The sequence below is a fragment of the Gymnoscopelus braueri genome (assembly GCF_963280865.1).
Source record: "Gymnoscopelus braueri genome assembly, chromosome: 5".
In the NCBI taxonomy this organism is placed as follows: Eukaryota; Metazoa; Chordata; class Actinopteri; order Myctophiformes; family Myctophidae; genus Gymnoscopelus; species Gymnoscopelus braueri.
Window position 1 is genome coordinate 36326392 of NC_137606.1, and position 16614 is coordinate 36343005.

A 16614-nucleotide genomic window follows, 5' to 3' on the forward strand; every position below is an offset into this window, starting at 1 on the left:
ATGTTGCCCTGGTCTAAAATGAGACCAGCTATGTCATTAACCACTGTACTCTCCAGCTCATAAACAAGTTTCTCGCTGTATAATCTTTAACTCTGTGCTATGCGTGTCATCACATCGTGACCTGGCTACAGAGACACAGTGACCACTCCCATCTGGAACTTTCCATCGCTGCTGCTTCTTCTTCTTCCGAGCGGAAAACCTCGTAAAAGCCCTTCAAGCACAGAGTCATCCAGAGGCAAATGTCATTAAATCACGGTTGGAGGTGAAGGATGAGTTTGGCATTGGTGTGGCTTTATTGCCGATGCTTACTTTGAATAAACTAGGTTGTGTGTGTGTTTTAAATGTCATCGATTTACAATGGTAAATGTAAACCGCTCTACCACAGGTGGTAGAGCGGCCGCTTGGGAATTGGAAAGTCCCCTGTTGGATCCTCGGCTCCCCCTGGGTTAGTGTCGATAGTGATAGCAAGACACTGAACCCTTACCTGCTATTAACCCATTCAATCCGGGAACGGATTTGGCTATTCAAAAATAGCAGATATACAAGCTCATAGCGCGGCACCAAGTGAGCTTGTAGATCTGCTATTTTTGAAAAAATCGTGAAAATGTGTGCAAATCTTTGAATATGTATTTTTCGAAGCGAACATTTGTAAAATATTTTGTTCCAGGGACCTCCAGAAGCAAAGATTTGAGTTAAAAATGTTGTTTCAAAAGATATATGTGTTCAAAGATTTGCACAAATGTTCAAGATTTTTCAAAAATAGCAGATCTACAAGCTCGTAGCTCGGCTATTTTTGAATGGCCAACGTATAAAATAATGGTTATAGCTCAAATCTAAAATGACACAGATGCGTTCCCGGATTGAATGGGTTAATGTACTGTATACGAGAATGGGTGAATGTAATGCACATTGTTAATCTGCCTAATTTACGTTCGTAATGTACAATCTATCAACTCTAGTTTACCGATGTACATAAGTGGAGCTTCCCATGAACCGTTTTTTGAAGCATTGTGACTGTTAAAATGTACATTTGGGATTACAGCTTAGTTTACTGCTGCAAACTCAACACACCAGGGCACAAAATCGATGGTCCTGTGTGTTTGCATTTTATTACTAGTCTTAGTCTAGTACCACACTTTGTTTGTGAATGTATGTATGTATGCGTGTTCATCTTATAACAGATGCAGTTCATGTAAGGCCATCATTTTTAGAGGACTGAATAAATATCAGTAATTATTTAGTTCTAGGGAAGAGGTTCAGCTACAGGTGACGATGTGATATTGGTGACTTCTAAGGAGAACTATTTGATTATTGACTAAATGCTCATGTAATCTTTCAGAATCTTTTCTTAATCATTTAGGCTACATGAACCACAACAAAAAAGAAAATCAACAAAGTTTTCATTTTCAGGAACGGGTCCAACTACAAATGCTGAACACCAAGTACACACGCACGCACGTACGCACGCACGCACACAGACACACGCACACACGCACACACGCCAGTTCTTACGTGTGGCTTCAAGCCAGCTAGTGTCTACTGGCTCCTATCTACTAACACATGGCTATATAAAACGCAGGTTTCATTTAGAGCAGGTAAAACTCATTTCTACAGTCCACCTCAGCCTCTCTCCACCTCCGGATCGACGCTCAACCCCCTTCCGTGCCTGCCACAGGCACATTTTTTGGGTTCAGGATAAATAACGACCCACTAAACAACATAACAAAATGCAAAGTCATGCCAATCAACAGCTGTGAGGTTAAGACCTCAGCTTCTGGAGCGTGATGTACCCTCTAAGCTGGCCAGGGACTGACTCATGCCAGTGCCTCCCCTTCACTATCAGCTTTTTAAACTGAATAGTTTTGCATTGTGAGGGTACAGCTTGCCTTTTTTCTTTGTGTGACACTGTATGCAATCAAGTATAAATCAGGGGCCAAGGTTAGCAAGACAGCGATGAACGCTATACTCTGCATTTATGAACCAATAAGGCCAGTCCTAACTTCTCACCCTTATTCAATGTCCAAAGCAGTGTTTGGACCCACAGGCATATAAAATGTCATATCAAAAGTTGTGGCTTCACAGCATGCACTATAATGCTGTGACAGGTTTGAGGCTTCCTGTCCACCAAGAATACCCAGGCTAGCACTCCGACACAGTCCACATGTGTGCATGCTGTCAAGCGCCCAACCAGCCAAGCGAGCGATGACCACACGTTCCTTACAGGCAAGTGCAGCATTGCTGAAGCACAAATTCCTTCAGGAGGTCAGGAGGCAACAGTCTTGCACATTGTTGGTAAAGTTTCCAGTTTTTAACCACATGAACTCGTGCCTCTATTCGGGGCACGTCATAATAGAAAAACATTGGACGGAAATAGGCGAACATTCACCAAAAATAGAAGATCTAAAAGCTCACGTGTTACAACATGTTTTCAATTTATTTTCGGAGATGAGATTTGGCACCTGAGTGAGGGACCCCGGGTCAAAGAAGTGGTTAAAATGGCAACTTCTACATCCCATAGGTTTTTAAAGAAATGTAGCACTAACACATCTTGAATAATGTAATTGTGATATGCAAAAATAAAGAAAATCCATGATTTTAAGCAGAGAGGGAGAGATATCAAATCAATTAGCCCTCCATGACCTGCGCTAAGATGTAGGCCTTCACTACAATTTAGGCTCTGGTGGTGGCTGTGATTGTATAAACTCATTAGGGACATCTATAGTAAAATCATTAATACTATGAGGCGAGCCAAATGTTTGTTTCAGAGATCTAAATAAAATGTAATTCTAAAAAAAAGTTACGTTTTTCACCCAAGAACTTAATCATTTTCTCCTCCAGTCCAGATGCAGCACACTGTTCCCTGCTTACTTGTTAATGAAGGTCCCAAACAGCAGTCTGATGGTCCTCTGGATGTTCTGGGTGCAAAGCCAGCTCCACTGTTGTTTCACGAGCAGACACAGGACGTCCAGAGCCATTTCAGCCATTGCAGTCTCAGACACAATACCTGTCATGTGTAAACACAACACAATGCAATGGCATGTCAGTGATTCCCCCGCATTTGATACGCATTAGGCCACGGACCCCCAATTTATATAATTTTGTATCCCTTGGACCAAAGTCTACACTGTAAAATCTTCAGTGTTCATTTTACTCTCCGAGTTACACTTCGTTAAGGGTCCATTTTCCTTATACGCAATTATTTAGCTGGTGAACCCCTGCCATCAGCTCAAGGACCCCTGGGGTTCCCCAGACCCCACATTGAGAACCAGAGGTTTAACAGGTCTCTACTCTTCCATGTAGTTCATTCCGCTCTCATGGTGATCCAGGTCCCCTGATTAGACAGATAGAAGGACATGGCCTTATACTGTACTGGATAAGTATAGCACATTTTTATTTTCATGTTTATCATTCCACCTATAATATAGTATATGAATTTATGTACTAAATCCTATCTAATATATATATTATTATAACTATTAAATGTGGATCTAGCAATGTTTTAATACTATTATTAGTACTATGTTTCCTTTGGACCTCTCTGTGCATATGTTCAATAGTTGCTCACAGCTCCTAATAGCTAAGATGTGCAGAGGACACAAAATCACAGGTATGTGCAATTGTACTTGACCAATACCCCAAAAAGAACATACAGGCAATTTGAAATCCAATCAAAACTTGCACATCTATACATCAATGCTGCCCTCTAGTGGTTGGACTGAAATGCTCTGCTGAGCTAAGTGGGACATCTCGCTTGACTATTTGGCCAAGACAAGACAAACATAACCACTTAAACCTCAGCATTCTTACTGAAAGCTTTCACAGAAAATAACCGATCGACAAGCTCACAACGTGTCGCAGTTGCGAGCTTGTCGATCGGCTATTTTCAGCAAAAGCTTTCCCCACAATAACCCAAAACAGAAAGGACACTAGTATTGAGCCCTGAGGGACTCTGGTTGCCCATATGGGGTTTAAGTGGTTCATTTGTATAGCAAATTAAGCTAATTTGTATTTAAAATAAGGCTGCCGGTGGAATTTGGACCCTGTGTATGGGGCCAAGGAGCTTCGAGGAGTTAATTCTGGTTGCAGGCTCCTGGAAAGGATGAACATAAGACGCACATACCCTGGTGTGGGAACCTCATGTGGGAAGTTTAGGAAAAAGCCTCTGCTCCCACAGTGACTGTAAGTCTGAGGGATGTCTGGACTGTGACATCTCTGAGACGTCTGGTCAGTGAGACTAAAGCCAAGCACTTCATTCACCCTTGAATGTCTGGCTGTCCAGACAATGACCAGACAACCAAAACAGGTCAGTTTGGATTCAGTTTAACAAGGAAACTCTCGTTCCAGTGCAGCATGAAGGCACAGAGATAATTTCCATGAGATGTGAGTGGGATCATAAATTATTTTCTATGACAGAGAATGGAGGGGGGTTTTGAGAGGGGGGGCAATAAACTGAGGTGGAATAAACAGTGGGTGGATAGTGAGATATTAGATCTAGTAACAGACAGTAACCATGTAAACAGCAGGTTACAAACATAAGAAAAAGTTGGGTTCAGCTTTAATCTCTTGAAGCTAAATCAATATTTTCTCTGTAGACTGTAGGGAGAGGAGAATGAAGGGCTTTTTTGAAAAGGTTAAAACGTCGCCAGTGGCACCCAGTCATATTCCTGTGACTTCAGACGCGACAACAAACACGCAGCTTACAGTCAATATGCCAACGGCTGGATGCGATAAGAAGACAACGCCCAGAATGTGGGAATAAATACTGTTGTTTTGTAGAGCACCAAAGTCTGACATAATTTACGCATCCTACCTGGGTCACGTTCCCCCCCCCCATTCTGAATTCCCATAGACATGTTTAATATCGCAGCATATAAGAACTGTGTTCCAAAAATAAACAAATGAGACCTGCGGTTTGACTCATATGGGTATGAAGCATCAACTGCCGGGGAGAAAACACTAATGTTACCGCCGCTGAATGAATTACATTTTCGCCAGAAACAGACTGTATCAAATATGAGTGACTGACTAGCGTAAACGATACAGAGCCACCTCCGTGACAATATCGCCGGGACAATTTGTTTATTTTTGGACCACAATTCTTATATGAGACGATGTTACTTTCCATAGAGAAAACCTTCCGTGACCCAGGGGATGAGCGAGTGACATCAGGACTTCAGTACTCTATCGTCATACTTATTAAAAGGAGAAATTCACCCGCCTTATATTCGTATAATTGGTATTCCCTTAATGCTCATTATAAGATGGTACCGTTTCCGTCTACTCACAATGGTGGGCTGGGGACCGTTCAGAAACCTGCCTACCAATGACATCATCGATGAGGATTCAAAGCTAATGAAACTATAGCCTTTCTTTTCCTGGAAAGTTAGTATGCTGAAATAGAAGCCATTGTTCTTGCATTTAAAAAAAAAAAATGTAAATGACCAAACCTACCTACACCGATGATGTCACTGGTAGGCAGGTTTCTGAACTGTCCACAGCCCTCCTCTGAGACACAGACCGAGTAGACAGAAATGGTGCCATTTTATAGTGAGCATCAGTGACGGACAACTATATGAAGATGGGGTAACGATTTGGGGGTGGAGTAGTGGGTGGGTTAGAGAGGTCTTAACCCATATAGCAGCTCCCTCCGAGCGGTCACATCATGACCATAATGAGCAGGCATCAGCTGGGTGAAGCTGAAATTGAAATTCCCCTGTGTGATCGAGAATATCCGATAGGAAAAAAACACCTGCACACCGTCTACAAATGCAAAAACATCAAGGTTATGTTCATTGGGAAACAATTGTTTATTGTGTTTCCCATAATACCTTGTTTTTTGTTTGAAGACGGTATGTGGGAGTTTTTTTTTGTTTATCTGCCCTAGTTGGTCCTCTCTGACACACCTGTTATTTTATGTAGGTGTGCAAAAGTTGTGCTTTTCATCAATAAAAAGGTCTACCTTTCTTATCTGCATTGTGTTGATCAGTGAAATTCAACATGAGCAGTAGTTTGTTCAATACTACAAAATGTTGCAAAATAACTTATTGAATTTTTTTTTATAAAATAGCCCATCATCTACAAGCTCATACCATGTTGAATCACAATGCCTTATGAGTGTGTATTTCTGCACAGTGCTGTTGTACAACAAACAAGTATAAATTATTAAAAATACTTTAAAAATGTTTTCACGTCAATTTGTTGATATAAATAAAAGATGAAAAAGTATTATTCCATTAATCGAAAAAGTAATCAATAAAATAGTCAATAAGAGGATAATCGATAGCTGCAGCTCTATTTGAAATCCAATGTTGACTACACACTGTTACTACGGGCAACACTTGACTAACGTACTTGACTAACTGACTGTGTTCCAACCCATCCTGGATAGGATCCCACTCAAGTAATGACTCACAACTATACCACACAGACTAAACACACAAGGAGATGGTGAGACATATCCTTCAAAGTAGAACTTTACCACTTTTATGTCCTTACTGTAATGTGCCGATGGAGAAATCACAGTTCTCCTGCTCACACATGCTGACAGTGCGTACATGTACCAGTATGCATTGTGCAGTTCATAAGGTTCTCAACGGCAGAGACGTGCATTTACTATTTGCAGTCAATTACATAGATGCCGAACGAACGCAAAAGAAGCTGCAGGAAGTTGGACATCCAAATATAGTTTGAGAGTTGAGTCAGTTTACTTCCATCACGTTTCAATGGTCTGCAGCCACATACGTACATTTGAAACTCAGAGGGTGATGGTAATGAATTAGGGTCCTACCGCTCACTACAGGGATATTCTATTGATAAGTATTGTTGACAATACAGACATGACACGCCTATAACTAATACGTTAATGGAAATAACACAGATCCCTTCAAATTAAATAGTAGAAGTAAGGGCTGTATTCTTCTGATATCAAAATCCCTGTCTTTCATCTCAAATTCAAATCTATCCAATATGGCGCTGATTTCAAAACAACAAAAGTTGACTTCAAACCAGAACACAAAAACAGAAAGTACAATCAAATACTTCTGTAATACCTCTGTAAGACAAGACATGTGACGACTGGGAAGAAGCCGTAGATGTGTCATGCTGAAAGCTTCTCAATCTCTAGCCTTGTCTCATGCCAAGACTGATGTCAGAGATTCCAGCTGTCCCGTGTGGGTGCACAGTACATGGACTTTCTAATGATTTCAATACAGACAGAGCAAACACTGCAGCGCTGCTGCTGTCCAAACCCATGAGCCACAGCTCGACAATGCAGGAGTGCAGGACCACTATGAGTCATTCACTATCCCAGACAACACTTGATTAACGTAGACTCGCTGTGTTCCGGACACTCACGTGCACAGTCTGCACACATGAGCTCCCTTAAGTGCAATACATAATCCTTCCGACGACCAAACTTTTCTTTGGAAAGTGAGGCGATAGCTACAAATTGACATCATTCCAAAATCGATGTCCTGACTCACCGAACTATGGGAAGCCTTTCCGACCCGGGAGATTTTCCGACGTCGGAAGGAGTATGTATTGCACTTTAGTCCCTTTGTCACTGGGGGTGTGTCCCACACATCAAATCAATTTTCACTGACGCATTTTGGGCCAATCGTTTGAGAGAAATCTTAAACCAAGAGACACTGTGACCGGATTACAGGTGGAACTAACGATCATATCAATTCATTTAATACGGAAATTATATACTGCATATAAGGGCCTTACAAATGATTTACCCTGTAAAATCATTATCCATCAATAGGAGAAGTTTTGACAATGGATTTATTGTCACTAGTGAGGTCACATACTGTAGCTTGAAGCAGTTGAGGAGTTGGTCAATGGAATGCGTCTCACAAAGTGCTTCTGTAGATTTTCTGTATTACAATTTATTTCTTTGCTGATGGTTGATTGTTTATAACAGTCTTCAAAAAAAAGTTTTACTGACATTATACCCCTCCTCACCCCGTAGCATCTTCTCAAAAAACCCTCCCTACCCCAATTTTCGTATAAGCTATAGCCATAGTCTAAGGGGTTGGAATCCACCACGGTGAATGCGGCTTGGCTGAGCATCTATACAAACACAATTGGCCCGTGTACAGGGGAGGGAAGCTGGGCTGGGAGGGTGATATTTGTCACTGCACGTAATCCTATGGGCTGGGGCGCTGCCTGTCAGTGGAAAATGTTGAGCGGGAGGATCAGAAGGAACAGAGTGCTAAACTAAAGCACAACCAGTTTAAAAATGCATGTTAAGTTTGCAGACGTAGCAGGTAAATCTGTCCATGTAAAACATACTTTTTCGAGTATATCTTAGTTATAATAAGACTTAGCTAACAGTTACAGTAAATTATTTTCAATGTGTGGTGTTTATTCCGTTTTTGGGTCACATGTCTCAGTGATTGTACAAACTAGAATCTAGCCTGTACAATGCAGACTATCTAGCCGCTAGATACAGTAGTCTGCAGAAAGTGTTGCCACTGCCATCTAGCGGATGAATTGGTTAATGCTCTCTATAGACGTAAGGTACAAAAGGGAGCATATGAGCGCAAATATGGAGAGCCCGTCTTGGAGCATATTTAGGCCTTTAGTGCATGTGTAATGGTCAATAACTGGTTGAGTAGGGCAGCAGGATCTTACCGAGCTGCTTACTCTGCCTCTCTGTCAAACTGTTCTTCTTCTGGCAACCGCAGACTCCTGCTTCTCTGAGCGATAGGCAGTCTTCCCTTTCCGACTCTGAATCCTGGACCATCAACCTTTCCTGTTCACTGATGAAAACCTCCAGTTCTGCCGGAGACATCCCACTAATCACCTGGGAGAGAAGACCAGGAATCATCCCATCAGCTATACTGAATAAATAACAATAATAATAATATTACTATTATCAATATCATCATTATGTATTTACTTTTGAGGGGTCATTTCATTTCTTAATAATTTCTAACCTAATGTCTAAACACGTTATTTTGAAGCACACTGTTCCACATCCTACAACTTACCATTCTGCTCTGGCCCAAACCAAACAGCAACTGTGGTCTCAGATCAGAGCCATTCATAAAAGGGCCGCCCTTGTTGGAGAACCGCAGACGAGACCTGGGTGCACACACACAAAGTCATACACACTTGCATGCACAAGACATTCACTCACAGTATATCGTCGCTGTCAGGCAGAGACCTTGTACCTCCATATTTCATCTTTTTGCGTTTAACTTTTTTTTAATAACTAGAGGTTTGGGCCGCATCTAGAGCTCACCTACGTTACACCGCCGATCCGACTGATATGAGCATATATGGAGATCTCTGAGGCAACGGCTGTCGTCTTATTCGTGTCCACACATGCGCTGTGTAAGTGGGAAAATGTGACGCATATCGCGTAGGAGCACTAATAAGTGTTGCGCATGTATTGAGCAATAATGTAGTAATATAGGGCTATTATTGTGCAATAATGTACAACTACACAGTGTAAGGAAAATATGAAATTTGCAAACATGAAATGTAGTTTGATAAATTTCCCATGACATGCATTATTATTTGTGCATAGTGTGGAGGCAAATGCAGAACTGGTGTGGTAGAAGAAGGGGAACGGGCAGGAATGGATAAACAGGATGTCCACCCACTAGGCCATTTTAATGGAAATAGGATGCCATATTTCATACTTCGCCATATGACAGTGTCGTTCTAAAAAGTAGCAAAAATAACTAATCTACAAGTTCACGAGTGGCCCATTGTGACCTTGCTATGTTTTGAAAGATTTTGAAAAGAATTTGCCTCTGTTGACATGCCCAAAATATGGACACCAGGTTAAAAGTGTTTAAAATCGGTCTGTGGCTTTTGTACATTTTTAACGAATGAAAAGTTTTACCAAGAGCTTGCGACTAAATAATAAATGCATTGGATCTAATTTGTTTCCAGTTCCTGAAAAGTAAAGGTTTTGGACATACAAGGTTTCTGCCCAACAGCGACGATATACAGACACAAATACTATGCACAATACAAAGTGGTCAATCATGCTATACACATAATGGGAAGAATGTCATCAGCTGATCTGCAGATATCTCAGACTCTCCACTGTAACTGTAGTCATTCACCATGTCTGGAGCTGACTGTCACGTTGCATGAAAAGCTTTGAGGGTTACCATCAAATGGAATGAGAACTCATGAGACTACGTAGTAATGTGGCAATTGATCCCCATGCAGGAATGCTCTGCAGTTACTTCCACTTAGGTCTTGTTGTCTAACATAACGTAATGCTATGGTCATGTCCCTGTTCATTGTTAAATGTTACTTTGTACATCTAAGTACAGCTATTTGGAACCATACTTGCTCTTGTTCTTGTCAGTTATCTTCCCTCCATCCATCTCATCGTTGTCCTCGGTGGGACTCTGGGGCTCTGAGCGAGGAGGAAATGCCGTCTTCAAGGTGTCCACGATGGCATTCACCACAATCTATATACAGACACACACGCAACGTATTATATTCAAGGAGACCCTATCCTGATTCTGCAACCCCTGCCCTCAACCACAACCTGCTTAACCCTTACCGTAACCCCAATTCCAACACTAACCCTAAACCTACAGTATAACTCAAGCTCTGTTTGTTTTCAGAACCTTTAACACAAAAAAACATTACCATTACCATTACCAGTACCGTACCTTGTCTATGCGTGACACAATAAAAGGCTTCTTGACAAAGGCTATCCTAGCATCTGTATTGAGAGCAAGAAACTCCTGCATCTCTTCGCTGTTGGCTGTTTCAGGGATAGCACAGAGTTGCTAGAAGAAGAAAAAAAAGACAGAGAATTTGCTAGTAATGTTTGAAATAATTTCAAAGATATCTAAACCTACCTTTGGAACCAGTTTGACAAAGTGTCTCAAAAATACTTTATTTTTAAATTATACTTTATCAGTCGTCTCGTAACACATGCTGATATTATGTTAATATTTTATGCTGCAATGGAGCCAGCAATACAAGAGATTATGTCTGCAGGTCACAGGAATAACTAATGTACAGTATATCCATGAAATTAAAAACAATAACTAACCTTTAGAAAGGTCTCTAGCAATCCTTTCCTGGCTTCAATCTTATCGCTGTCCATGTTTCCAAAAGGCATATCAGGAAATATCTTCTTTGGCCCTTTCAGACCTGAACCACAGCAGTGAGATTAGTCAAAACGCAGTGAAGAAACTAGTCTAGTTTTTGTTTACTTTTATTTAGTTTAGTGGTCATTTCATTTTCTCCCCAATTTAGTCATTGCCAATTCCTCCCATTTTCTGTACAGTCCTCGTCACTGCTAAGCCCAGTGTTCTTTTCACCTGAAGGGCATAAGGCGGGCAGAGGAACACACTATCCCTCCCAGTTCTGCAGCTCCCTGCTTACAGGTGCAACCTGTAGGAGTCGCCAGTGCAGCGACAGAGATCGGCTGCCGGCTTCCCACCCGCAAACACGGCCAATTGTGTTCTTTGGAGCGCTTGGCCAAGCCGGAGGTACCATGGAGGAATCGAACCTCAGTCTCCATGGTGGTGGGCAGGATCTTTACCCCTGCCGCCACACAGATGCCAGTCATGTTTAAAATGTAAAAGTTTTGAATGATCAAGCTTGATGGCATCCACAGCGTCACACTTATTTCCAGGTCTACGGAGTACCGGAGATGCATGCTTTCATTATTCAGACTGTAAAGCTAGACTTCAATGAGGATAAACTGCTGTGGCTACAATACATAAAATTCTAATCAGGCCAATCTAGTCTTATTGATTGATCAAGTCACCCATACAAGTAATCAATACACTCTATTGGTCCCTCCGAGGGTAATTCAGGTCACATTCACACTAAGATGTTTTTATTGTAAAACAGCTTTAAAAATTAAAACCACCATCTCTGTCCAGTGTCCACACAAGAGTTGTAGCATAGAAATAATCTCTTGTTGTATGTTGGCTACATTTTGTGAGGTTAGGCTACAGAATGTAACTGCACAAAGGCATAAACAACAAGGTCAGCGATGCATGATGTAATTAGTTATCCATGTTAAATTGACCACTGGTAAGTTATTCAAGACATTTTTTCTTCTGGAAAAGGGTCACATGATTGTGACGAAGTCAAGGAAGGCCATGTCGTGACTGATAGGACACAATCAGGAAGTGAATGTAGTTGTCAGTGTCTTCATTTTCTAAAGATCTCCTTTCCCACCGTCCAAAACAGCGTCGGCAATGTTTTCTAATATCTCCATTTTAGGGGTTTAACCCATTAAGATCTGAGGCCGATTCTACAAATGCCTTCTATATCAGTAGTTCTCACAAGATTTTTCTGAAATGTTCAAAGATAGCAGATGTACAAGCTTGTATATCTGCTATTTTTGAATAGCCAACGCAAAAATCTAAAATGACACAAATGCTTTCCCGGTTTTAATGGGTTAAAAACACCAGCGTAGGGATGCTAGGTACAATGCATGTAGCAAAGGTTATAGGTTTCCATATGAAAACATACATAAGGGTGATTTATACTTAGTTGTGCACCTGTGTTGCGCACCTAAAATAATCTACACACTCACAACACGTTGCAGCACGAAGCGTTGTGAGCTTGTAGCTCTGCTATCTTCGGTGTGCGACAACGACGCATAATTAAGTATAATTTTAGTGTGGATGTGGCCTCAGTCATTACCCCAGCCAAGATATTAAAGCTAGATATAAAAAGCTAGAGATACACAAGGGAAAGTAGTCAGTCATTCACAGAGCCTTAATTGACACATACCATAAATAAAGTGGAAGGAGTAAAAATTAAGAAAAACAACAAAGATGTGTGGAGCCACTGTAACAGCCACCTTGCACACAGCATCCTATGGAAGATGTATTTTTTTTTACCTTTGATCAATTTCCGTAGCTCTGGTTTCTCTTCCAGACGTGTCTGCAGGTTGAGGAACTCACTGTATCGTCTATTAACTGTGTGATAGGCCACAGGATGAGCTGGGAGTGCAGCTGTGTTATCATCACAGACAATCTGGGTGGAATCTGGTCCCGTCTCCTCATAGCCTGGCTGGAGAGATGCTGGGTTCTCACAGCCCACCACTGTCTCATACTAGAAAGCCAACGCACCAGATATCTTTTTAATTTGCATCAACACACCATTATTTTCATGATTACGATTTCTGTTATTTTGTCATTTTTTGTATTTTGTATTAACTACCAATTAGTGCCAAGAATGTTTGGTTCTTGTGATCCAAACAAACCCCATCTTAGCTCTCATCCCTGTCCCCATAATGGCACGTCCCTTTATGTAATCTTTTAGGATCACAGGAACATTTGCTCTGACCTATTGGTGACTGATAACCAATAGTTGAATGTTGATTGCTTAGCATAGCATAATGCATCATATTAATGTTCTTAAAGATAAGAGTGTAGAGGCACCAGAGCTCTGATCTACTTGCCTTAATAGTGTAGAGGGTGTAGGGATGAGAGCCAGTGCCACGGTGTTCCTTGGCTGTGATAGTGCCAGTGATCCGGAGGTTCTGGATGATGACCGGTCCCTCTGGGCTGCTGAGGGGCTCAAAACTGAAGGAGGGGGATGGGGGTCTCAAGGGGCTGACCACTGCCAGCTCGTTGGCGTTTCCCATCCCCACTTGCTCTACCCCGAGAAGGAGCTCCCTGGCTGGGTTTGAGGGGACAGAGCTGCTGTCCTTCTCCAGGTCCTGGAGGCTGTTTAAATGGGAGTCCCCCTCCACCCTTCGGGACGATGAGGAGTCACATCCATAAGCTTGGTCTAGCGGTTCCGAGTTCAGCAGTACTTTGGGGCCATCCACCAGGCCAGTGTAGGCATCATCTTCCAAGTCCATGGCATTGCTGTTCTCAGAGGGGGTGGTGGATTCTTTCCACCCGTCAGGCATGCCCTCCTCTTGAACAATCATAAGGAGAGAATCCGTCGAGCTTCGTTTGTAGTCGGTTGACGGGGAGTCCAGATCGGAGTCGTTTTCCTGGTAGAATGGGTTGGACTTCCCCGGTCTTAGGTAATGTCTTAGAAAAGTTCGACTCGGCTCTTCCTCATCAACATTGTTCTGTGGGCAGTACATGTCCTCAGAGTCGACGGCATCGTACACGGGCAGGTCCGGTGTGACTGTCCCTGCATCGGTGGGTGTTTGCGTCTCAACCCGCAGAGTCATAGAGGACGGGGGAATTTCAGGATACTTCTGGAGCTCAGATTTGTTCTCCTGCTGTCGAGGAGGCTCAGACTGAGCAGAGGGGAGTGCAGGTAGTAGTGTTGTTGGTGGCGCTAATGGTGGTGGTGGTGGTGGTGATGAAATCAACTGCGGTGTTCCAGCTGACTCTGGCTGTTCATTGGACTTGGAGTTTGTAAATACTTCTATCAGCAGTATATTCAGCCAGTCTGGGTCCGACAGCTTGGTGATGAGAGGGAAGAGGACATTGCAGGTGATGAGCTCTCCAACGATTAACCTTCCAGTGCGGCTCTCCAGGTGAGGTGGTGGAACCAGGACATGAAGCAGCAGGTCCACCATGGACCGGGTGTAGTTCACCTCCGTGGCTGCACTCTGCATGGCGGGATGAGGCATGCTATCCTCGGAGTAGGCTTTCCACAGCATGTCACTCTCATCGCTTGGATTTTCTGATGGAAGCTTCTCCAGACCCACCACTACTTCCTTGGCTTTTAAGTAGCTCTGCAGGTGGCTACCACACAGATCAAGGGTCCTCTTGGTCAGCATCTGTTTCAAAAGTTATTAAGAATTCCTCTCATACAAAGCATGCACATACAGCACATGTTTTACATGTGTATAAATACTACAAAAAAACATAGAAGTATCGATATAGGCTGGCTCCCTTCTAATAGAAGGATATATACCGGTATATATACACATATAGATAGATAGACACACACACACTTCACCCTTAGTACCTGAATTTATTTCACTGGTGAGGGGCATAATATGAAGGTACATTACCTTGTGGTCCACCCGTCTAGCACGTGCCTTCAGTTCCATGGCCATGAAAACCATCGCCTCCTGCACCTCCGTTTGGAAGCCTGACTCCGTGGACACAGTGGAGTACCATGAAGATACAAAGTCCCTGATGATCTTCTTCACGGTGTTCTCGATCTCCTGGTCTAACTGCTGCTCATCCTCTGCAGTGGCTGGAACCTGCATTCAGAATCAGAATACACATTATTGCCAAGTACGTTCAGCATGTTGTATGTACAAGGAATTTGCTTTAGCTTGTGGTGCCCTGACAACTGAATGAGCGAGTGAATGAATCACATAATGTACCTGCTCCAGGGCAATAAACCTCTCAAGGTGCACTACGCTGTTGGATTCCAGCACAGCCTGCGAGCCGAGCCAGCCCCCCAGCACAACCAGCAGGCTGGTGAATATACACAGCAGCCATATGTTCACCAGCAGGTGGAAGAGCACCAGCCAGCCCAACACAACGCCGAAGCCCAACAGGCAACTCAGCACCTCAGCCATGCCTGGCTTAGCACCTCGCAGGATGAGATGTTCTGTGGTGACCATTCATCTCAGGACCTTGAAAAACAAACAAAGATCATCATTGATTCACTCATATGCATATATTCGATAAGACTACATAATTAATTTATATATTCATTTTTACTAGACTGTAGATAGATAGAGAGCATGGCAAGAATATACAGTATCCATCCGTGCACTCATTGTTGATAGACTGCACATATAGAATCATTCATATTCACTGATGACTGAGACTGCTCATGCAGTATATAGACTTAGTCATTCATTCAGATAGATACCCAGTGCAGATATCTAGCCAGAATATTATTTAGTTTTAGCTAACTTAGTTTGGGTCGTGACTCTTAACATGTGTTTCACTCTTACTGCTGTTGCTGCTATGACACCTGCATTTCCCTTAATGGAATAAATAAGGTTTAATGATCTCATCCTATATTGGCCCAACAGACCTCCAGGAGGCTCAACACACACACACACACACACACACACACACACACACACACACGATCCCATGACAGACATTCCTTTACTTCAGAGCGTGGAAAGCTGCTTGGCTCTGAATGATTGTGTAACTAACCATGCAACTAGTGTTCCTTCAACTCGGAAAGTTAGCGATAGATGACGGTATCAAATCAAATATATTGTAGTCAAAGATGTAAGAAGCGTTATATAAAGCAATTAGGTATACGCGAAATGACTTTGTACAACAACTAGCTACTATTTAGCTAACTACCCAGCCGTATTCATTACTACTACAATGTGTAACTGTGCTAATGACAGCAGCATGCTAACTGTACTGCATCTAGAATTACAGAAGAATATTCACAACTAGTAGTCACAATAAAACCTAATGCGGTGTTTAGCCATGTGTAAGTTTAGTTGACGTAAGAAAAACGTTTGATATTTAACTTACCAGAGACGTCATAGTTCTGTTAGGGGAGCTTCTGGCGAGCTCTTCTCTTCTCCATGCATATTATGATGATGTAGGGCAGTGATGACAGCTCCCCTCCGTCTGTCTGTTTACTTCCGGGATCGTGACGCACTTTGACAGCGTCTGGAGAACCTATGCTGGAGAATGACAAATTATAATAAATGAGCTGTAAAATTGGTATTTTGAAAAAAATATATAAATAAAATTA

The 16614-nt window shown here is 42.3% G+C and overlaps 1 protein-coding gene across 1 annotated transcript in view; it reads right to left on the reverse strand.

Moving 5' to 3' along the window:
• The window catches only part of snx19b (sorting nexin 19b), a 40644-nt gene extending 24172 nt beyond the window's left edge, over positions 1 to 16472 (reverse strand). The window contains exons 1-11 of the mRNA XM_080428910.1: positions 16389 to 16472; positions 15260 to 15514; positions 14939 to 15133; positions 13415 to 14701; positions 12852 to 13065; positions 11039 to 11139; positions 10650 to 10769; positions 10318 to 10442; positions 8997 to 9090; positions 8638 to 8809; positions 2869 to 3004 (exon numbers count right to left, since the gene is read on the reverse strand). Coding sequence (XP_080285036.1) covers positions 2869 to 3004; positions 8638 to 8809; positions 8997 to 9090; positions 10318 to 10442; positions 10650 to 10769; positions 11039 to 11139; positions 12852 to 13065; positions 13415 to 14701; positions 14939 to 15133; positions 15260 to 15502 — 2687 coding nt within the window. The 5' untranslated portion in view covers positions 15503 to 15514; positions 16389 to 16472. The remainder of the gene's footprint in view (positions 1 to 2868; positions 3005 to 8637; positions 8810 to 8996; positions 9091 to 10317; positions 10443 to 10649; positions 10770 to 11038; positions 11140 to 12851; positions 13066 to 13414; positions 14702 to 14938; positions 15134 to 15259; positions 15515 to 16388) is intronic.
• Between the last annotated feature and the right edge of the window lie 142 nt (positions 16473 to 16614).